The sequence below is a fragment of the Cyclopterus lumpus genome, chromosome 9, assembly GCF_009769545.1.
Source record: "Cyclopterus lumpus isolate fCycLum1 chromosome 9, fCycLum1.pri, whole genome shotgun sequence".
Taxonomy (NCBI): Eukaryota; Metazoa; Chordata; class Actinopteri; order Perciformes; family Cyclopteridae; genus Cyclopterus; species Cyclopterus lumpus.
This window is the reverse complement of record NC_046974.1, coordinates 11,413,185-11,437,589: the sequence shown is the minus strand read 5'-3', so window position 1 is coordinate 11,437,589 and position 24,405 is coordinate 11,413,185. Positions and strand designations below refer to the sequence as shown.

Here is a 24,405-nt window from a genome sequence, read left to right as displayed (position 1 = left end):
TTTGTGTTATCAATTATGTATCAGCTCAATCTCAGGACTTAATCCATTCTTTTTTCAGTGCGTCCTCTAAAAGCAGGCAAACTTGGCAGCGGCTGCCTTGTGCCTGGGCTCAATCTGGTCCTCAGTTTAGTATATAGCATACAAATAGCCCTCCCCGAGCTCCTGTATTTTATCTTAAAATGTGTGTCCACACTGTTTTAAAGACTTTGACACAAATAGAACATGACAGGAGCCATCAACAAAGGCTATTTTGTCTGCCACTCAAAGGAGCTCCCACTGTAATTGTCTATGACAAAAACAGATTCTGTAAAATTAGCCCTTGAATTATGTGGGGGGAAGTAAATAGTTTGTGATTTATCATACTCTAGGTTGGAGGTAGAAAGCCCCTTTTGTCAGGCCCTGATCGAAGAAATCTCTCCAGAAAAAGGGGTAAACACACAACAAAATGTTCCATGCATAGTAATAACATTCATCCATATTCCTCCTCAAGTCAGTATAAAAACTATGAATAAAAAATGTATCTAATGGTAATGACTGTCGGGCAGCAGTAGCAGAGAAATCCAGCCTTTTCGGACGCATCAAGTCACGCCTGGCTCGCCCCACTCTCTACTGCCGCTGTGTATTATTGCAATTTATTATGGCAAAAAATGAAAATGTAATGGGAGGCAGGGAAGAGTCATGCTTGAAAATGTCAACTACACAGTCCCTGATTGTTTTTAACCAGTCCCATTTTGTTGATTAGACTGCCTGCTCTGTCTCCCATCATCCCACAGCTTCTCGCCAAAAGGTTGAGAATGATTACAAGTTCACAGATGCATTCTCTTTTTGCAAAGAAAAGCTATTAGAGAGTAATTACTTCAGCTATTTTGTCAACCCTTCTCTTTAGAGACCTCCTGAGCTTTTAGTAAATCATTGACTCTATTATCTCAACATTTTCTTCTGAGCCCTGCAAAAAAAATGACTAACCTTTTCTTTTTCTTGCTCCCTGTCATTTTGAAAGTTGAATTTGCATACATGACTTTAAATGTCCTGCCTGCACTCTATCCGTTAGGGCGCTGACGTTGTCGTGGACATGAAGCTGATTGACGTTAAGGACACATTGCCAGAGGGCTTCACACCTGTGGAAGAAACATTGGACACAAGTAAGTAAACCGTCAGAAGCGACCACTCGTCCCTCCCACCCTCTCGTTGTTTTTTTTCACTCTCCGACCAGCTTATGCAGAGGTCCTCGGGGGCAGCTTTGCTTGAGATAGTGAATGTTTTATGGGTGCAGGTTAGCTTAATTTATGGCAGACTGTGGGAATAAAATAAACATTTTGCCCAGGAGGTACAAGAGAGGAGAATCATGAGTCATTGTTTATCTCAGCTGGAGCTGTGCTTTTCTTTATGAGGGGCTTATTTATTTATGTATTTATTTGGGGAGAGGACGAGTGGATGGGGTTATCTAATATTAATGAAATGCATTCCCCAATGCTTTAGTGCTTTTTGAGTGCTATGTATTTCCCCCTCACTATCCATGCCTTGGAAATGTAATAATATTTTGGTGTGGGGAGTGAGGACAGCTTGTTTTATTATTTTTATTATCATTGCATTACACTGCACTTTCCAGTGTTGCAGGGGAAATAAATGAGCGAGGCAGAGATGCAATATAGAGAAGCATGGCAATGATTTTTTTTTTTTGCCAGAAAGAAGAAAAGAGATTACGCTTTGTTTGGCTATTTAATGTTTTATTACTTTATGTGAATCCATGTTTAATGTATACATGGGACATTATGTATGAGTTTCTGAACATCAGTTTAAATCTCTGTTGTGCACTAAAGCTGATGGAGGATTCTCTTGCTTCTGTCAAAATTATAGTAACGCATGTAGATATTGTGGCTTTCCAATGTCCAGTTATTTCCCTTTGAGCACAGCAAGTTATTCAGAAGCCTTTTATTAGCTCACCTCTGATTCTCCGACTGGTAATGACTAAATATCAAAGCATGAGATATATATATATATATATATATATTCTCAATAAAGCATATATATATATATATATATATATATATATATATATATATACACATACATACATTGGTAGTATTTCTTTCCCAAGATGTGTTTTTTTAAGCTTGAAACTCAGAGATGACAGCAATGGATACTGCCAACTCCTGTCTGACACCCTCGTGTGTACCTGCCTCATCAGAGGAAACTGCCATGAGGAAGAGGAGGCTCTGTGTGAAAACCAGCCCATGTGCGGCTGCTGTGACAGCTGTATACGACATCCAGATTATTGCAAAGTCCAAGCACCATCTTGTTAACTACACCTGCGTAGGGTGAGCTGCTTGGCACTTGAAATACATGTGCTAATTATGTTTTGTATCTTCTATCCATCACCACATTTGATCATTTGCATTATGAATTAGCATGACGAATTAATAGTTGTTGAAAACTAAGTGAAGCACTCGTTGTTTGTCTCCTCTTCACTTTCCACAGGGAGATAAACAGTATGGGGATATGGTACCGAATGGGAGATGTTTCTCAGCCTCGGCCCTCCCTGGAAACGTCCAGGACAGCTAACAGTGACGCTCCAGCCAACACTTGCAAGGTAACATTCATGCCACTTTATTCAGCAGTGCCTCCTTGAAGTTAACTTTCCTCCTTGCTTCCTGTTTTATTTCACGCTCAGTGTACTCTTGAGCTGCTGTTACGCTCTGTACCACATGTACGGCAATTAAGAGCCGAGCAATTGATCACTCTCGGGCAGTCTGCAGTAAAGGTTGTGGCCGGACAACAAGGTAGCGAGGGTGAACCGGAGAGACAGGCTAACTAGACAGGATCCCCTGAACAAGAACAAAAGTTCAATGTGGGCTAAACTCCTGCTATTTGTGGGTTGTCCCGCGAGGCAGAGGCAGGCCGCTGCTCTGACTGCGGTGACAGGGGTGTTGTACTGTGCAGACAAAGAGGAGGAGATGTAGATGTAGCCCGGAGAGCGAGCGACAGCTGCAGAGGAAGGGAGGAGAGCTTTGAGATCTCCGCCATGCTGGAGCGTGCGTGTCCCTTCCTCTGCTCATGCCGCTCAGGCTTCCCCCGCCTCAGGCCTCCGAGTGAACGGAGCAACCCTTTGTACTGTGTCCAGATCAAACAGCTCAATTATTTATCACAATGAAGAACTGGGGATTTCCACAGCAAATTGTAAATAAACAAGTGAGACTCCTTCGGTGTGGCGCCGCTGTGGAGAAGGGAAGCTTGGCACGGGGCGCTGATCGTTTTGCCAGCTTGAAGTGCTATGCTTTGCCATCCTGTGCTGGGCTAAGTAAAAGCCACTTAATAGCCACAACAGGCCAGAGCAGTGGATGCCAGCAGGCATATTCAAAACAGAGCTTCACTCAGTGGGATGAGAGCAATGTAAAGGGACTGCCATGAATTCAAAACCCAAGTTCAAAATGGAGTTTTGTGAGTTGTCCATATTTGGGAAATCGATGGTCAATAATCTTGGATTCATTGGAGCAATGGTGGGCTTTCAGGCCCATGTGTAGGCCTTAGTGACTCTAACCGGTAATCCTCAGTTCTTTTGAAGACCACTTTCAAGTTGGTGAGGCTCAGAGGTTGGAATAAATTGCACCTCGAAGCGACTCACACCCCCTCCTGATGCCTGCTGAGATCACAGGCTGCTGTTTTTGTATTAACATTCAAATTCATTTCACAGTCGGAGAGTCTTCTTTTGAGTATTTCCATCCATAATGCACTGACACATAAGGACGGGACTGTGGGCAATTTAAACAGCGGCAGTTCTTTGACTATTTATTTGCCATCCCCTCTGTGTAGTTACATGCACTTTAGACAACCATACATACAGCTATAAATATTTCTGCAAGTCAGAGATTAGATAGTTTGACACAGTGATTTATAAACGGCTCTTAAGCCCTTACTGATAGCTTAAGTAAGTACAGTGCTACAGTGCAACTGTCTGTGTACTATCACCCCAATATCCTTTATTCATATTCAGTAAGAGAAAATTCTCTCTTCATGCCTCCTTCAGGCTATCTATAACAACTTTATGGCCTTTGGAGAATAGCACCTCTTAAATTGAAGTGCTCTTTACAGTCAGTGGAAAAGATGTTTTAAATACAGTCAATAATGTGTAAATTTTTAATGACCCTTATAATTTTGAAAGCTGCAGTGATCCCTCTCAAATGTTAAGTTGCCTCAGGCAGCGGGAGCTTGTTAGAGTTGTGTACAATCGTACACTGCAAATCAGCAGAGCTGCAGTACACAGTCACTGCAGGGTGTTGCATCATTATAGGATGCACGGAGTGATTGCATCAAGGGTAAGGTCTTGTATTTTAATTGTTTTTGTATCTTTTGTTTGCTGAAAACAGGGTATCTGCAGCTCTTTGTTGTTGACATTCTTTCCTAGAAAAGGCCTTTTTAAAAGAGCTTTGGATAAAGAATCCAAGAATTAATTTACAACATTTTGAAATGTTTTCCCTTTCTGTATCCGGGCTGTTGGGAGACATTGTTCACCCATCAACTAAAATTGGGATTGCTGCAACGGTAAATAGTTACTGTCAATACTGCTAGCTACAATACCACTGAAGCTCATTAGCATATTCTCTTCAATATCATTCTTAAATAAATGATTATTTAAACATCAAAATGTACTTTATTTTCTTTCAATTGATTAGCAGCTCTAAAAAAAAAAAATACTCATTTGTAATTGGCTAATCCATCCATCCATTGTTTGCAGCTTGGTTGGGTCACAATAATTGAATTTGTTCTAACTCCTGGGAAGTACTGGAAATAAATATGATATAATAATAATAATAAAAAGAATTCCAGGCCGTACCATCCCAACTGGTTTTCAATCATACTATAATGCTTTGGCCTGTATTATTGTGAAAAAACATATTAATCTGAATTATATGGGGTATTAAAAAAGTCTTTATCTTGGCGGATCCTTCATAAACCCAGTGAGAGGAAATCTCAGGGATGAATAAAGGAATGATTATTGCCACAATTTAAGGAAGTTGTATCAGTTCAAGGATAAACACTTAACCTAAAATACTTGTGTGTTATCGGCTCCATATTGAGCCACTAAAGCTGTTGGGGTAAAGGCCCGTGACTCAGTCTGCTGTCGCAAATATGTTTGAACCTTGAGTGTTTAACGTCTCTTCATCAAGTTTGTCTAAAGCATCTCAACCGGCGGCCATGTTCTGTTTTGATTCATAGCTGCAGCTCGATGTCAACCACTTTGCCTTGTTTTCTGTCAAGACCGACCGTATCAGCCGCCTCCTGACTTTATAATGGGGAAAACCTGAGCCATCCGGTCAGCCTTTTAATGTGTCCAGTAAAGTATCCCCCTCCTTCATTCTGCTGGCCAACGCTGCCATTTGTTCTCCTGATAAAACTGTCATTCCTGAGGCTGATATCTGACCTCTACAGTGACTGCTAGCATAAATTAGCCTTGTCCTAATATTGCAATTGCTTTCACTTCACTCAGAATCAAGGTTTTTGACATTTCTCTTAGAATAGTGGGCTATTGTACACACAGACACTTTTTAAATCAAACTGTACTGCGATAAAAATGTCAAGGCCGAGTATCTTTTTTTTTTCCTCTTTCATTGCATACTGTAGTTGGCGGTTTCCTTAACACGCGAAGAGTCATCAGTGTCAGAATTGGCATGCATATCAATATGTTTTGCATAGCGCTGTCTTCTACCTGTGACACTGCACACATTTCTGCAGCTCTGCAGGAGTATTGTATCAGCTTTCATTGCTCGCTGGTTAACCAAGACGTCCCACTGCACACGACTCTTGAGGAGAAAGACACACCGTGACTGTCAGTGTGTCGCCTGACAGATCTCCCATCTGAAGTGTTGAAGAACAATCATTCCCGGCTCAATCTTACTCATTACTTTCTTGTGTTCAGAAAAAGTTGCAAAAGGTAGCGGAGATCAAGCACAGGGACGCAGAGCGGTGTCAGGAATGATCGAATGATCAGCTGAGATCTGATGAGCTCAGACTGCTCAGTGATTTGCCACCGAATTCAGAGAGATCCTCTTTTCAACACCTGACACCGAGCTTAAAGGAGGATAATGATGGGTGAGAAAGCAGCACCCACAAAGCAGCACTGTCGGCACATAGAGGAAGGTGTGGAGATGTTGTCACGGGAAAGGCTCGATGTGTGTCAAAACAAGAGCTTCGCAGCTCTGGCTCTTCAGCGATATTACTCTCATCCTCATCTTACCTCTCCACCACTTGTCTGTCCCCGCTGTCTCTCCCACTTTCCCTTCTCCGTCTCCTTTTTTAACACAACTCTTTTCCTTATTCCACGTGGAACAACTTAAAGTAAACCGTACAAAAGAATCTGTTGAACTGTAATTCAAGTTGTCAAGTAATCCTTAGTGTTGTGGTTTGCTTCGCCGCACTAATGTGATTTTAACTCCGGCAGATTTCATGGGAACATAAGACTCTTGATCTGCGTTTAATTGCATAAATCTTTCAGACCGTGTTCCCAGTTTTACTATAATTTGATGAGGAACTACACTATAATTGAATATTCAAATTAGGAATATGTGTCAATATGGCTCTCCTTGCCTGAAATGAGGATTAATTGTTGTCAAAACTCCAGTGGCCGACATAATACGAGCCCCAACACTGCTGTTGATTAGCAAATGCATTTGCCATGTTTTTGTTTTTAGAATTAGTTGTCTAATTGATTTGCCATATGTTACTCTCTCCAATGCACCTAAAATTGTATTTAGAAATCACCAATTTGGATTGAGACAGTTTTGTGTTTCAGACAGATGGGAAAAGCAACCCTGGAGGTTGCCTGTAGAAAAGCATTTCATGAGCAGCACATTTCCCTGGTTTCACGGCGAGTCTTCGGGGTTTTAAGGACCACTTACTTCTTCAGATGCATGGATAAATAGCCAGGCTTCACACTTTCTCCGTTCTCTTTGTTTATTCTGAGTACTGATTCAACAACACAAACACAGACGCCCTAAAAGCCCTAAACCCCCCCCCCCCCCCCCCCCCCCCCCCCCCTCCCCGACATACGTCCATGGGATGTCTCTGTGCTTTGAAAGATGTGTACCTTTCTTCCTCAGCAGTGGAATCAACCTTTTGAAAGGTAAAAGAAGTCTGCATCGAATATGGCAATCGTTCCCACAAGATTGATGCCAACCTTTTAAAAATTCACCATTGGCCTGGATTTAACATGGCCAAGTGCTGATGTAAATGAGGAGAGGAAAAGTCGACCCTTTCATTGCAAATAAATCTGAGTTGCAGGCTTCAGCTCATAAATACCACAGCCTGTCAGAAGTCTTGTTTTATTGCTCTTGATGGAAATTATTGCATTTATTTATCTCATTCTGAGAGATAAGGCTTTGAAAGCCACAACTCATGGGCAGCTCTCACGTATTATGCAGTTCTGCCTTTAGTCTTAAATTTCAAGGTTTTTGATTTTATTAAAATTATTATGGTTTCCATAAACAGGCCAAATACAGAACATGATACAAAGAACACACTTCATTATTTGCAACTTCACACCGGCTTGCTTCCAAAATCTGTTGTCTTTTCATAAATTATAACTCTTATTCTTTTGATCTACCTTGTTCTTTGTCTTTAACAACAAACTCTTATGCTGGCGTGTCCTCCAATCAAAGCAATTCCCTTTTTAATGAAATCGCCAACTGCTTTGCATTATCATTATAAGATCATTTGTTTTATAATGCAATCCCGCAGCTCATTTTACCTTCAGAGCATGTCATGTTACGCAGCGCTCTCGAAGCTGTGAATTATTTTTTTTCCCCCCTGCTTGCTGTGGATTTATCGATCCGTAGGGGTGAGTCACAGGGTGTAATTCATGATAGCTTGATTGATGAGGATTTCAATCTTATATGGTTTGTTAACTTCAACTGCCCACAAAGTGCATTCTGTGCTGTTTTCTGTAATACAAGGCCATGAAACGGTAAAAAAAAACAAGACTTCCCTTGAATAATGGAATCTTTCAGTTCCTCCAGAATTTACAAGATCCTGCTCCAATCCCCCAGTAAAGGTCTGCTCAAGCCCCTGGGCAGCTGAGGCACGGTTTAACTTTGACCATATTTCACCCCTTAGATTCATCCTGGTATTTCAGTGCTCGGTTATGTTTTAAATAAAAATGCCTTTGTGCAAGGAGGGAGTATCCATGCCTCCATGCTAAATACGTTCTCTTGCATTATATTTTAATGTCAGAGAAATGTGTCTTGGAACATAATTATCCCCATCAAATACAAAGTTTACATGCATTTTGTATGATATCACCATGGTGATCATTAAAAGTGTTGACCCTTTCTTTCTGCCAGCAGAAGAACCGCAAGCAGGCCGGACTATGAGCACCAGAGCAGTGGGAACTACACCATGACGGGTAAATGATCTCACATTTTAAATGTATGCAATTCAATATTGTTTATGACTTCACTTTGGACAATTAAAGGGATTTAATAGTTTGCCCAAGATGCATTAGGTTGTAAAACTGCTTACTTTTTATCATCTCACTGGGAGGAAAAAGTCCAAGTATTTGGAGAAGAGGTTCAATACTTGTACTTGTGCTCGCTATGCACATTGAATGTTGTCTCCACGTGTACATAAAGGCATCACCTCTGGTACTTGATCTACAAACGCTCTATGTCTAGACTTCCCCTTTAGTGATGGATACTGTACAGAGCTCTGCATATCTGAGCAAACGTGACTTCCCAGAGGAGCTCGGCATTACACTCAAGAGAACATTTAACAGCTGTCAAAAATGATCCGTCACATGCCATACTTACATATGTGTGCCGTGCATTGCACTGGACGGGTTCCCTTCTCTTTGTCAAGGAGAGAAACTGGGCAATAGTACAATGCTCCAGGACTAAAACAGAAGAGAGGCTAATTCGTTAGGAAGCAGAGCTTAGCTATGACAGCCTCAGAGCCGTGGAGTCAGAGTCGGCTGAGGCGCCTTAAAGAGCGTGTGATCCACACGAGGTGAACGAGGCAGGCAGGTTTTTATCCAGCTGGAGAGAGACACCATGTGGTGAGGATTCCTCCTGCTGCTCAGGCAGAGGCACACCCAGGCTATGGCCATACAGCCTGCCTTTTTAATAAAAGTCTGGGTATTAAAGTGCACATGATGGAACTGCATAAGGAAATGTTTAAGTTTAAAAACTAATTAGAATTTAGTGTCTACATTCTCAGCGTAAAAAAAAAGAAGGAAGAAAGTGCAGAGAAAAAAAGCATTTAATTGACATTAAATTAATACATCATTTTGTTGCTATGACTGTCATATTATAAGTTAGTCAAGACAAGTGTGGCCCTGAAGGAGCAGACATTAACACACAGCTGAGTGGTTTATGGCATTGGGTGTGCGATTCGTCCACTGGGACGTGGTTTGAGTGACAGTGAAGAACATGCACATACTGTACAGTACGTTGCCAGCAGTCAGCCTTTATCTCCAGAAAACTGTCCTTTGCAGCTGTGCAGTCTCCCTCTTTCCTCTACCTTCACGTGTCCCTGCATGATTTTAAAGAAGAGAGGATAATGGAGTTAGCCTGAGATGGTTATTGGCTTTATATCTTGAGACTCGTCAGGCTTTACAGCATCATACTGTGAATGTGAGAGAACGCGACTCGCCTTCATTAACAATGTGATAGCCTGCGGACCAAGTGTGAGGTCGTAGCCGACAGCCTATTTGTGTTAATTGTTAGCGGTGGTAGCTCTGGTGTGTGTGTGTGTGTGTGTGTGTGTGCGTGTGTATGTGTGTGTGTGTGTGTGTGTGTGGCAGGCCGCATGGGTGTCTGCTTGTGCACGCGTGTGTGTGGGCTGACAGCTGGCCAGGTTCGAGTTGGTCTAAAACCATGTGCGCTCTGTCAGGGTTGTACAGGCGCCTTCTTTAGGATTGATGAATTGCCTGCTTTCTTGATTAAACCCTCCGTCACTTCCCAACAAAACAAAAACCTGAGCAGAAAAAAAAGAGTGAGTTGAGGGGAGGAGAGGTAACATGTCTGGGAAATCTGTCATTTGCAGTCACATCATGTACAGATTTGATGCGCAGGAGCTTTGACATTTATTACCAGAATATTAAAAACTAATTCACATTTATTTTGCAGCCCTTTTTTTCCCCACTTGACAGTTCAAGCTCATTTGAAAAGTTATCAAGTTTTCATAGCAGCTCCAACCTTTTGCTTTTCTTCACCACGTTGCTTTGATCCACGCCAAGTCCCTTTGCCAATTAGGTCTGTTATTCATAGATTGACAGAAAAGCAGGATAGTTTAAAGGTAATTAAACATACATTCATGAAATGTGTCTAAAAAGCATATGTTTGATAAAAAAATAAATGTCATGGTGTTGAAGAAAGTCTGAAGTTCTAAAATAAACCTATATGACGTGTTTCATTGCAGTCTCTCTTCATTACCTACAGAACAACATATAGTATTCAGCAGACATCCACCTGATCAGAAGGTAAACGTAAGACATTTACATATCTAGGGCATTAATCAAAAATAAATCCTGACATTGGCCCTGATCTAACGTAATATGGAGAGCAATTATTTCCCTATCCATTAGAGGAACTTCAATTAACACACACAAGACAGTTCATCCTTCAGAGGAGGAGGAGGAGGAGGAGTAAAAAAATAGGAGGCTCAAAATTAACTTGGGTTTGCAAAATATCTTGGCAGAATGACAGTGATTTTTGATTTTCAGGAAACAATATTGGAATTCTTATTAAACTATGTGCATCTGCTTTTAATTTGCTGCAAATAATTGGAAAATGCAATGGGGCTTTCCAATTAAAGCTCCACTTTATGCTGTTTAATAATACCCTCATAATATTATAGCTTATGAAATGACAGGTGAGTTGGTGTATGAATAAAACATAAAGCGCTGTAATAAGAGACAGGGGAAAAAAACGGGACAGTTGTTGGGGGGCTTTTAAATGCTCGACATAATTTGCATATATTAATCTCCTCTTTTCAGCCTTATCAAGTATTCCACTGTATTTGAAGTTAAAATAGTCATGACAGGCAGGGGTACGCGTCGTTTTTCCAAGGATTTATTACTTGTATAATTCTGGATCTTTAATAAGCCAATATGACTGATCCTCTGAGTTCTGTGGAATTTGGTTAATTGTTCCAGATGGTGCTCACTGATTATGCAAAATTACTTTATTTCTCCTCTTTTTCCCCCAGCTACACCATTTCTTGATTGACTAACATGGAGAAAAAAGATTATTTTTGGCGCCGCACTTTCATTAAGAGGGTTCTCATCAGGTTTCAAACAAAAGTTCCATCTTATCTCCCCGTGTAGTTCTAGGCGAGGCTGTGCAGAGGGAGGCGATCAGCCGACTCTTATCTCAAACCGTGATAGATCTCAACTGCTTCTGCACCACTGGGGTTATATTTTAGAATAACACAATTCTTTAGGCTGAGGGATTAAAAAACACGACCTCTGGATAGTGACACAAAAGTTATTATAGTGTACGCCGTTCTCCTCTTTCTCTTTTCTCCTCTCTTTCTCTCCCACAGATTGATGAAATTACTAAGCAGCGAGGTTGGTCCTCCACTTGCAGCTCAGGCTCCATCCACAACTCACTAACATTCTGTTTTGCATCAGCTAAACCGAGCTGAATGAATCATTTATGGAAGTGTTATGGGGGAGTATCGGCAGATTTACTGCCGAGCTTTTACTTTAGATGGAATGGGATTTCTATGAAACCGATCTTGATGTCTGAAGTAATGCCAAAGCTTACATCAAGACATGAAAGGAACGCTCTTAAAACCCTCGTTTTGCTTCTTAATTCCCCTGGTCAGCAAAAGGCGAAACCGAGAGGGAGGAAGGGGGGTTGTTTCAGCAGGAGAATAGTGTTTACACCTAATGTAGACTCGCGCACACGCCCTCAAACTGTATAGTTTAAACAATTGGACAGAAATCACATCAGCATGCAAAGAACAAAAATGTTCGCTAAAATGATTTGTTTTTTTAAGAAGGGAGGAGATTCTATGAGACTTATTGTCAGTAACTAAAAAGAATAGCAAAAAACTAAACTAAAAAGACATTGTTTTCTGATCTTATCAAAAGCTCTGTTTCCTTGCAAAGAAAATCTTTGATCATGGAATAAATTGGACACGTGTTCAGACAAACAGCTTTTTGTGGTTATGGAATTTGTGCGTGTATTTTTAAGAATACAAAACTAAATTAAAAGTTGTGTAAATTCAAGTTGTCTCAGGCCTGCAAAGGTTTGAAAAAGCACGAAAGTCTAATTTGTGAGGAAATTACATTCAAACTGCGACCAGAGCCAAACACAATATAAAAAATCAAAGGTTTAGTTTTTTTTTATGTGGATTCTGTTTGTCTCCTCGGTCGAACAGCAGTTTAGGATTTTAACAAGTTAAACATTCTTTTAAGAACATCCTGTTGGCGTTCATCGTACTGAATAAAAAATCTGATTGGACTATCCAGGTTATTTTAGAAACATGATCGATCTCAGCGTGATGGTGCCATTAAGTATTTGGGGATCAACCCTGAAGGAATCGTAATGGAATTTTTGACTAGATCCTCGAAGCCCTCAGGATTTCTGGACCTTTATTGCAGTCAAATAGGAGACTTTAAATGGGCATTGCATTTGCAGGCCAGACTGGACTCAGGAGTCTCATCCCTCATTGCTTTCTATCCATCCCTGAGATAGTAGCAGTGCTCCATTAGTTTCAGTGTCCAGACGTGGACAGCCTCAATGGATGGGCCTGTCACGGCTCCCTCGTTTGCCCCATGTACAGCAGGGTTTGTTATCACACATCTAATTAGAACTTGATAAAAAATATTTCACAAAAATCCAGTCATTAAATATAGTTTAAGGAGATTTATGGTCAAATGTGCCTTAAAGATCTTTTAATGGCTCTGCTGACTTGTTAAGTTTGTAATTAATGATCTTCTAATACATACTGTGGTGTGATTTAGAAAGCACAATGAGATTCTGGGAATGAAGTCGTTTTGGAAAAGGGCATCTGGGGCTCCCAGAAGCTCTATTAAATAGTTCTGCTCAGACTGGTTTGCTTAAAGCCATGAAGTCTGCTGTGAAAGAGTTCACACACACATCAGCATCTTCACATATAGATGGAGCCGTTTTGTATGTTCTGGTGCGAGGAATAGTGCATGATTATGAAACCGTTCCTTTGTCATTTCATAATAGTCAATTACTGTGTACAGAAAAATATTGGGCTTCTCTGTAGTGGTACTTTCACTTTTAAGTGCACAGTTGTATGCAAGCGTTGGAATATATCTTTCATCAGAGTCCACTAATCTACACACAGTCAAACTAATAAGCAAATGCATATGTATCAAACTGTAAATGCATTATACTAATAACAGTTGCCTGTTTTGGCTGGAGAGTAATGGTGTCCTTATTAGCATAATTAATGACAAATGGCAGTGCAGCATTGGTGGATTGGTTGTAGGGGATGATAAATTGGTGGATGCCCAGGTTAGTGGCTGCCAAGGAGGCCTCTTTGGCTGTCATCCCTCCTGCTTCCACTCTGGCACAGTTCATTACTCACCGTGTGAGATGCCACTTTACATTGCCTGGTACTGTGAGCATGGAGAACTTAATAATGCCACCACAACCACACAGTGCCTGCTGCTTTACCCACAGTCCAGAGGGCAAGTAGCTCAGCGAGGGCTCGGGGTTGTGGGGAGCAGGGCGACGCGGGAATCGTCTCCTGCAGCTGCACTGATCAAAACAGATCACAAGTCAGTCGCTACTTGAGGGGAACCGGGGCCATATGACCCAGTCTCCAGTGCTGGTGAGTGTTTCTTGTTAGGATTTCTGGGGCTCACCACATCCCTCGCATCATTACGGGTTAGTTTGCCCACAGAACCGCTAATTAAGAGGGGATTTGTGTAATTGTGCCTTCTGCTGTGTCCCATCCGGCACTTGCAATTTACTGTCAGCCCTCTGCCAGCTTTTACACTTGTCCAGAGAGGCGTACCCCATTTATACACACATTCTGCTGCACATTTACCGGCAGCCACAGCTGGGGATCGATGCCAGTGCCATGGCAATGTCTTAAAAGACACTGTGCTGCTGATTAAAGTCTGATTGTCCATTTAATTTCATGAGAGCTTTCAATACCTAGCCAGTGAGAAGGGCTGTCCCAGTGCTACTCCAGCACTGAATGCATTTTAGAAACTGTTAATACAGGTTTTGTAATTATACCAGCACACTGAAGACTTTTTGTACTTTAATTAGCTCTCATATATATATATATATATATATATATATATATATATATACATAAATAAATAAAATGCACACACCTCTGTATAGCATTCTGTGTTATGCAGCGGTGTTTGTTGCCAACTCACCATAGGTGTTGCTGGCTCTGCCCACTTTCTGGAAGACTGATGGTCCAGCGCTCGACTGGGGCTGCCTCCTGGCTCCATACCCAGATTTCAAGGACTGCTTGTCACAGATGGAAAAGTAAGTGGGTCATTCTACATAAGCTTACCATTTTGCATCCCTTTTGGTATGCAAAAAAGAAAGAAAAGAAAAAAGAATTTTAATGTTGGATACATTTTACTTTAAATGCATTTGGCATTTGAGTCTATTGTTTTTGTTTTTGTTTATATTGGTATGTCATTTTCTACAGTTATTGTTTTAGCTTTAGTTTAATGGTTAATTTCTGACATGTCATAAACCTTTCAGAATACGTTAATATTTTGCACCGTTTCTTTAAAAAGATATTCATAAAAGTGGATAGAGGGAAAGCTTGTGTAAAATGATCCAACTTCTTTCCGCTCCCTTGGTGCTGCTCTTCTGTTTTCTCTCCACAGTTTCTCTCCAGAAACCTGAACGTGTAGCAGCCCAAGCCACATTCATCCACTGGATGACTTGCATACCACTCTTAGCATTAGAAACTTTTAGATTGGTTTACGTTTGGATGAGATTAAATTAATATTTTAGTATAAAGTAACCGACTTGCTGTCAGGAGAATTGCAACAGAAGTGTGTACACAGCACAGAGTGGGAAAACAAGCTGCACACAGCCGGCAGAAACAAATAAAAACTGATAATCAAAAACCCTCAACGTCATTTCAGTACGTGGTGTTTTTTAGTATCGATGTTGTACACGTTTTAGAATGTTAATTAAATCCTCAGTAAACATTTAAATAATTTAAAAGTTACGCTTCCACTTTTGCAAGTGACATTTTTAATACATTTTGTTTCACTCGTCTGACTAGAGGGCTTGAAAAAGATAAAAGAAAAAATGGGTTTCATAGAGCCATAGTCATTAAAAGAATCTGAAAATAGCAACTCGCTATCATCTGTTCTCATAGCACGGGTCAGGAGCTTTGACACCTCCAAAATTCCTCCTGTCAGGGTAGGGGGCCATTTGTATTCTCTCTCATTAGGCAATTTGACTAATGACCTGCCGTGGCTGCAGAGCTACTGAGGGACCCGGAGCCTCGCGCCCTCTCTTGCAGCAGCCTGAACACACACCCTCTATTGGAATGGCACAGATGGCATGCCCGGGCGACAAAATAAACTACAATATGTCTCTGAGATGCTGTCAGGCCTGGGCACTATTTTTCATGTCAGAGAGGGGCTAAGGGCTGTGAGTGGGCAGAGGGGGTCCTCCTCCAGCTCTCTGTTCATCTACTCACCATTATCTGCAGAGGTGACAGAGAGCGGGTCTGCCACTAGAATAGCATTTCCATGGTCTACATAAAGAATCCGCCTCAAATTGAGAGTCACGCCGACAGGAAAAGTATTGCAATGTCTAGCCTGGCTACACAAAGAGAAAAGGAAATGCAGCCGGATCCAGATAAAGCTCTAACTTGTATTTGAGCGGCTTTTCTTATTATGTCTTATCATTTTATGGTACTAAACAATAGAAATCCGCTCAACCATGAGTAAAATGTTGTAGTCGATGCTCATTTGCACTTGCAGATTATTGCCCTGACTGTGACTTTCTCACTTAATTCAGGTGTGAGACAGATTCAACCCGAGTAATCATACTAGACAGAGATCAATGCAATTCTGCTGAATTAGTGAAGTGTAAAATAAAAGTTCATCAACATTCCTAAAGTGTTACTCTTGAGTTGAGGCTCAGGTAATATGGGGTATGCTCGATCAACCACGCATATTTTTCCATCAGTCAGTGTCGGAGCGCAACTTGGTGTGGTTTATGTGTGTGTGTATGTACGCCTGTGTGCACGGCCATGTCGGTTAGAACCCTGGAAATGCAATGTATGGCGCTGCTGAAGTCCTGGGTGACAGTGCATCCAACAATGGAAGAGTGAGGGATTAGTGCTCAGCCCAGCGTACGAGGGAGCCCTTCCCGCCCTGAAACAGCCATTCATCTGTGCCCAGAGGCTGCAGATGACAATGCAGCCATTGCTCATCGCACCTGACGGAGTCATTAATAAGGCAATGATCCACACGGGGCCTGTGCTGACTCCGTTCTTTACACTACAATCACTCAAGCCACAGGGTCCTCCTTACTTAACGCCACCTCTGTGCTCACCGCCACCACCATCACCATCATCATCATGATAGTCATTGTACCAAAATTCCTGCCAGATGTTTTCATATTGACTGCACTCACATACTCCAAAAGCCAAATAACTACCCAATTCCCCACACTGCAATACAATCATGAGTTAATGGACTGTAGCCTGGCCATTTGAGCAGCTAGAACATGCTTCATAGTGGGATTCCTGGTCAGAAGATTGGATTTACATTATTTTTGCCCTTTGCACCTTCGGGTTTCTCCGTGGTATCCATTTCTTACCACCAAGTCATCTCCCAAGCGTCTCCATTTATCTGGATGTAAGATAGCCTCTCTAGTATAGATGGTGGTGGAATACAAAGTGAGATCTGGTTTTAAATGTAATCCTTGAGCAATAAAGAAACTCTGTGGCCTTCAGCTCTGCATTCATCTGTCCACGCCACGCAGATCCATCAGCAGCTACAATCTCGGCTTCCCATTGCTGGCTATTGATTCAAATGTATTCTCCCTGCTTGCCTGCCTGCCTCTGCCTGACGATGGTGCTCCTGGCGATGGTGCTCCCAGCGACGCAGTAGTGCATATTTGTTCACTTGTTTTTATGAGCTAAAACAAGTCATTGGACCCACCCAGTCGCCTTGGTTTGTTTGCTGCTCCAGATAGCCACATATCCAGAGGCCCTACATAGAGGTGGGTGTTGAGGCTGGGGCATTGAAGAGCCCTTGGTTGAGTGGAAAAGGAGGATCCTTGCACTTTTTGAGCCATGCAAGTATAGGGATGGTCAGTTGGCCCACCACTTTGACCTATATTTAAATACCTCAACAGCTATTGGATTATCATATCATTTTGTACAGACATCAATGGTTCCCAGACACAATCCTAATGATGTTGGTGACCCCATGACCTCAAGAGCCACCATGAGGTTGATGTGTAGTTTTGAGGGAAATATTTCAGCAACTAATGGATTCCAATTGAATGTGGTACAGACCCTAATGTCCCCTCCCGGGTGAATGGTAATAACTTTGGGGGTCCCTTAAATGTCCATCTAGGTCTTCATCATCAGGTCAAAAATAAAATTATTGTGATACTTTCGTTAATGACTAAATATGGGCAAAATTAGTATTTGTAATTTGTGGTGAGATGGACGTGTACTTGTATAGTGCTTTTCTGGTCTTCTGATCACTGTCATGTAGCGCTTTAACACTACATGACATCATTCACCCATTCACACACTGATGGGAGGAGCTAAGGTTCCACCTGCACATCAGTACAAACTAACATTCACAAACTGTAGGCACAGCTACAGGAGCAATTTTAGGTTAAGTGTCTTGCTCAAGGGCACATCGACATGGGCTAGCGGAGCCGGGGATCGAACCGCCGATCCTTTGATTGAAGGACGACAGATGAAATGACTAAGTAACAAAGTAAGGAGAACTTAGTGCACATTTAACCTGCGTATCATTAGCCTGTTAGCATTGCTATTGTTATGTTCGGTATCATTTGGCCTAAAGAAAGCACTGCTGTGCACAAGTACAGCCTCACAGAGCTGCGAGCGTGGCTGCGGACTCTTGTTATGACTAACGCTACATTTCTACTGAGAGAGGTGATTGTAAGCCAAGAAACTAAATAAGCTTCCCTGTGGTCATCAATGTGAAGGTCATGCTTTGATTACAAAGATCACTTTCTACTTCACTCGTGTGGAAAGGGCTAAACCGTGGATCTGTGTAATGACCAAGAAAGGAAAGCAAGTCACATAAGTGTCAAAGTGAGGTATATTTTTGAATTTCATACTTTAGTATATTGCTGTGAACAGGAAAGGCCAAAAGGAGTGTCCGCTCCAAAACGATGACTCATGAACAGCTCCGGCTCCCATTTATGAGTTCCCTTTCCTGTGCCAGAGGCCTGATGGACTGGGTAAAAGGACACCAGTTGGAGGCTTGGCCTGGGGTCTCCTGACGAAGCCAACGGCAGCGAGTTTTGTGTCTCCAGATTTGGGAGATTTATAATGAAGCTGAGCAGCTGCAGTTTTCCCTTCAGTCTGGAAACGAGAGGCTTTGTGTCCCTTGTCACCCTGTGTTAATTTGGGCCCTAATGTATTTTATAAACAAAGAGCTGCTCTCTAGCCTGACAGTCGTGACACCTTGATTCCAGTGCAGGATGCATGCAGTACGGGGTTACACCATTAATAATCAACTGGCAGCCATCACACCATTTTAACCACGATCATTATGATAAAGGGCATACACTTAATTACAGGCCTGCTTAATTATAGCTCTGTTGAAGCTCGTTTGTTTGGTCAAATGCTAATTATACCACCACGCTCTTGGCAAGTCCTCATTTCAATCCACTTTTTGCCGGCTGAACAGTGTGCCTTATTTTCATGCAAATTTGATATCTGGTGAATGTTTTGTTTCTCTTCTTTCCGCTTTTCTGTGCCTTGTGTGAGCGTGTCTTTGTTTCCGAGGTGAACATCTCTCAGACAAGACGGAATCGGGAATAATCGAGAGTAATTAAACTGGAAGAGGGATGAGAAATTGCTGGGCTGGAGGAGAGAGTGGAGGTGCTCAAATACAGTGCAGAATAAAAAAGCCTTTCATCTTCTCTCCATAGACAGAAGGAGGGGAGGTGTCGGGGGGGCTGGGGATGTTGATAGCTTTGCTGTTTTATAAACCCACGCTTAGTCTTGTGGAAATGCTCAGGATCAGGGATACGGAGTAATGTATATTTGTCAACCTTAAACTTTTTTCTTTTTTGCAGCTCTGGACGATGTGCCCTTTGTGATCCCTGAGAAGTTTTATGAAAACCGCAAAGAGGTAAAACTTCTTTGACAAACTTGTGACAAAATGATTGCTTAATTACAAATAATGTGAGTGGTCATCAAAGTTACTGTACAGCTACTTGTCCTGCAACTACTATGGGCCACATTATTGTCATGATATTTGGTCCTTTTTCACAGTATGCAGCTATTAGTTCTTCCTCCTCTCCTTTCCTTTCTTCTGCTTTCCTTTCCTTTGCTCTCCTTTTCTTTCCTTTCTTCCAGACTGAGTGATGAATGCGTGCAGTCAGGCAGAGCTGGCTCAATGCAGTCCATTTGGCTGACTGGCAGCAGTTGTCACTATAGCCCCGTTGTATTGACACTGAGAGGGAGAGGATTAAAGATTTTAAGCATGCTTACTTAGCCATGAGCCTAACCGCCATGTTTCTTGTGTGTGTTTTTTTTCTTCTTCTTCTTCCTCTCCCTCCTCCTCTCCCTGCTTTTGATTTCAGATGCAGCAAGTCAATTTAATGGGCATTACGATCAAATCCCTGGCAGAGATCGAGGAGGAAGTGAGTAGAGGCTGCAACGCTCGGCTGCCACTGACGCCGCTGGCCCAGAATGCAAAGCAAACGGTCTTGGGGTTGTAATTAAGTGTCTGAGACAGCGAGGCCCTGTTGGCTTCACTAAGCCCCAATTGAATAAAAGCATGGCCACGCTAGGCAGCCATTCTCTCTTAAAAGCGCCGTCTCCTGTTCCAAAACACTTGACATTTATTCCCTAATTCTTGTCTCAAACAGCTCAATCTAGCAACTTGCACAGTGCTGTCGATCTACGGGAGCTTTTTCTGGTCAGATTCTTCAGGTTTCCAATCAACTTCATCTTCAGTAGCCAAACAAAGTTAGAGATCATGCAGAGCAAATACAAGCGCGACAAAGTCCTCCCCATTTCTGATGAAACACTGTAGCCTGCAGGCATTCGCAGGAGGAAAATCATCTGTGTGCAGCCCATGTGTTTGTGTGAGCAAGAGAAAGGAAGAGTTGGTTTGTGTGTGTGTGCTTTAAAGAGAGTGACAACCCCCCTTCTCTCTCATTAGCACGGTATCTTGGTATCAGAACTGCCAGGAAGTGACAGACCACTGTAAAAGAACAGGTGCTGTTGGGTTTGAGATGTGTTACAGAGCAAACACTCCCTCATCAAACCGGGTGTCTGTTCTGCACTCTGCCTCTGTCTTCTGTCACATACTATCCAAATCACACAGAGTCGCCATCTTGTCATATGGTCATCTGAATGAAGCTCATTGTCAGCGAAGGTATTAATGGCGTGCATGTGTATGCGTGTGGTTTCCAAGGTGGAGACAGGCTGGCTGCTCATCCTATATGCTCTTGTCTTTTTTTTTTTTTTTTCCCTTCCTCCTCTCCTCTCCTTCTTAGAGAGTGTGATTAGCAGAAGGACACATGGTGAGCTGAGCTGGGGAAGGGAAGGGAAGGGAAGGGACATGAGAAATCATTAATTACAGCCGCGCTGGAGCTGATGAAGTAAATGTGAGATAGTGTAACACACAGGATTTAGTGAAGTGGACGACAGCACAAGATTAATGGTGGGGCCAGGCTGATGAGGATGAAGTCACAGCTTAGCTTGATAATTAGTTTCCAAGTGGAAACATCCCTCACCATTGTGTTATTTTTACTTCTCTCCTGTTATTATTATCCCACACTGATATCTGCAGAACAAGGAGGGAAATATAGTCAGTGATATTCTCGCAAACACGCCGGACAGCAGAGGTGTTTCTTTTGAAAGTGATGCCTGTCGGGAAATATTGTATTTTTTTTTTTTTCTTCTTCTTTTCTTTGTCTAGTTTTGCTTGTTTTTCCTCTTCCAATGTTTCACTATAAATCTAATGACCGCCATGTGTTCTGCACTCAAGGCCTTTGCAGAAGTAGCAGCTCATTCTTGGTCATATAAAACAAAAAAAGTAACAATATAGAATTTCAGAAGAAAAGCTCTTTTGAGAAAGATCTTTCTGAATATTGCTGAGCATCTTCTGTCGTCCAGAAGAGGTCACTGTCTGTGCCTAACTGTGGAGCTTTCTTTAAACCCTCTTCAGAAACTGGAGGCGCTTTCAGCACAGAAACCTAATTGCCTCTTTCTAAACCCATTAAAAAAAATATAGATTCATGAAAGAGATGTAATATCAAGAATTATACATATGCACATGTAATTGAGGAAAACTGTTGTAATCACAGCCACAGTTGTAGATAAGGCCATTTCCTAACAGGCATCACTTAAGCCATGTCTCGGATGATGTTGGTTCCAGCAATTAGGCATTCTTTTCATTTCCCAAATGACTCACAAAACTTGCGGATATTATAATTGCTTTTAGCCACGCATATCTAATTTGTGTCTTTTTAAGTGTTAATTAGTACGCGATTTAAAGTGACATCTTTATGTAGTTTGCTCTGCTGAAAAATGTTGTTGGCGGCTGGCTCATGATTTTCAGAGGGAGTATGCTAGGCTGGATATGCACACATGACAAGATTTTCATTAGCACCTATGTATGATGGGCTTCCAGTGTTTGTAGGGAGTTATCAGCGTGCACGTGTATTTCTGTGCCTGCGTATTGCTAGTGTGTGTGTGTTGCCATGTGAATGTATAGAGGGACAGTGGTGTACAGGGGGTATTGTGAGAGGGAGAGCTCCAAATAGAGGTGGAATTAATGAAGACAACATGTCACATATTTTTGGCAGTGGAGCAGGGACAGGAAATGAAGCTCTGCTCGTCTGGGTGACTGCCGCCCATGTTCTAGTGTGTCACTGTCCTGTCAGCCTGTGTATAAAACTGGCAGACATTGATACATGCTCTCCCTGATAACACCCCATTCCCCATCCATCATCCACACACACACACACACACACACACACACACACACACACACACACACAGGATTATTTATTTACTGTGCCAGATGTTGAGACTGAATTTTTGTGGTGGGGGACTGAATTTCTTCACAACTAACAGGCTTGTAATATGTGACAGGTTCTGGGTAACTTGCAGCTTCCCCTCAAGTAGATGAGAATCAGGGAAGGTGGTGTGTTGATCGAGAACCCGGTCTGAGCCGCCGTGGCTTCTGTTGGAGATTTGGAAACTTGTTTCAGTGATCATACAGCATCACCTAGTGCTGTTCTGCAGTAATACAACTGTCTAACTTGGGGAAGTGAGCACCACGTTGTCACAAAACTACTCCCAACACAAAACCATCATGTGGTGTTATTGTGTGACAATTTTGACCATTGTCGAATCAGACATTATGCTTTTACTTTTTTATACTTTTTTTTTTCTTCTTTTGATCATTTATTAAAGATATGGATTAATATAATCGATTTTATAAAAATGGATTGTATTAAGTTATGTCCCAGAAGTACTCAATGTTTTTGGGGAATGTCGATCCAACTTCTTTGATACCGATTCCAGTACGTCAGCTCATACTCTTTCCTTCCTCTTTCACATCTGTATACCTCTCGCAGTGAAACTCAGAAATCACTATGTGAGGTAACTTGAGGCCCGAGTTTGCTGTGAATGTAACTGATAGTAGGAACGCTGAATGTTGTAATAACATTAACAAAGAAATAATTATTCATGTGTATCTGTTACATTATGGGCTGCAGATCTGTATCGACGCCAAAGGCCATCTGGCGTTTCCTTTGACCCTAGAATGGTGTGGCCTCCATTTTCTTATAATTGGGTTTGTGCCGAAATAGGACAAAAATACTTCTGACACCAAAATCTGAAAGTTCTTCTCAATATGGTACCAAAGGTTTTTCTTGTTTTATTCATATATATATATATATATATATATATATATATATATATATATATATATATATATATATATATATATATATATATACACGCACACATATACACATACATACATACAATGGAAGGAGTTAAAATCATCATGTATAGAATCAATGTAACGGCAAAAATGACTCACTTTCCTGCCTTTAAGCCAAACACGTTGTCCATGTGTCATATCCATGCCATGCCAGAAGGGGGCAGTGTTTGTTGGTATTCTCAATCTTGCTGTAGGAGTAATTGTCGGCCTGTAGTTTCAGAGTAGGGAAATAACATTCAATCAATGCATGTTTTCAACTTTAATATCAGATAATACAATTCTGAAAGTTAAATTATTGTGGTAGTTCTCAGTTTCATTTTATTAGCATTCTATGAATGTTTTTTGTTAATTTCTTTGGGATTAATAATTAATAATGCTTTTCTTGAAAAACAAATTTTAACCTGTACTTTTTTCCCCTCATCCTTCTCCTGCAGTTTTACTACAACTTCACCACAGAGCGAAGCATTGCTGTGTGACTTCCCACCCAGCGTTCACACCCCGGCAGACAGCCACGTCGACTGAAACACTACAGATGGATTACTTGTGAATTAATGTAGTATTTAAATTAAGAAAATGTTCAGGATGCACCACAATTGTAATTGAGAGACAGATAAAGTATTTTAACGATGATTCAACAGTTAAAGTATTTTTAGATAATGTACAACTGTGCGCATTAAGTTTTAGAAGATGTTCAACTTTTCTAAATGTTTGTTCGGTGTTATCTTACTCAGATAATATCACAATAAAATGCTGCCCAAAATAAACCAAGCTAATTAATATCCAGAAACGGATGAATTGATAAAAGTCTGTTTGCTGTGACTCACATTTTGCTCATCAGTGTCGGGGCCGTGCTGACAGTGAGTAGCAGTCAGGGAGGACAAAGGGGAACCGAGAAGCAGCCTCATCACATGCAAACAGGCTCTGCTGATGTTCATTTTCCAGCTGAAGCATCTATCCATCACAGAGTTCATCATGAGCAGCGAGCAGCAACGGCGAGCAGCTTTGAGACGCAGGAGCCTCTCACCACAGACGCCCACCCACGTCAGCAGTGACTCCTCTCCTGAGTCAGGTCTTTAGGAAGAGAACATGTTTCAGCTCTGTGAATATCATATTAGTGTTTATTCAATGTGTTGCTCTATCTACAGCTGCATGGGGAATGTTTTTCAAAGAACAGCAGAAAAATGTACTTTTGTGGCACTATTTTATATCCACAAACTTAATTTTCTAAAATTCCAAAGCACAAGAAA

General features: G+C 41.6%; 1 protein-coding gene across 1 annotated transcript in view; it reads left to right on the top strand.

The window, feature by feature from the left end:
- mvb12bb (multivesicular body subunit 12Bb) overlaps positions 1-23,634 on the top strand; it is a 29,079-nt gene extending 5,445 nt beyond the window's left edge. Inside the window, 8 exon segments of the mRNA XM_034542511.1 lie at positions 1,052-1,142; positions 2,189-2,318; positions 2,479-2,590; positions 3,589-3,590; positions 8,337-8,395; positions 19,266-19,321; positions 19,776-19,835; positions 23,593-23,634. Of these exon segments, the coding sequence (XP_034398402.1) occupies positions 1,052-1,142; positions 2,189-2,318; positions 2,479-2,590; positions 3,589-3,590; positions 8,337-8,395; positions 19,266-19,321; positions 19,776-19,835; positions 23,593-23,634 (552 nt within the window).
- Positions 23,635-24,405: the final 771 nt, after the last annotated feature.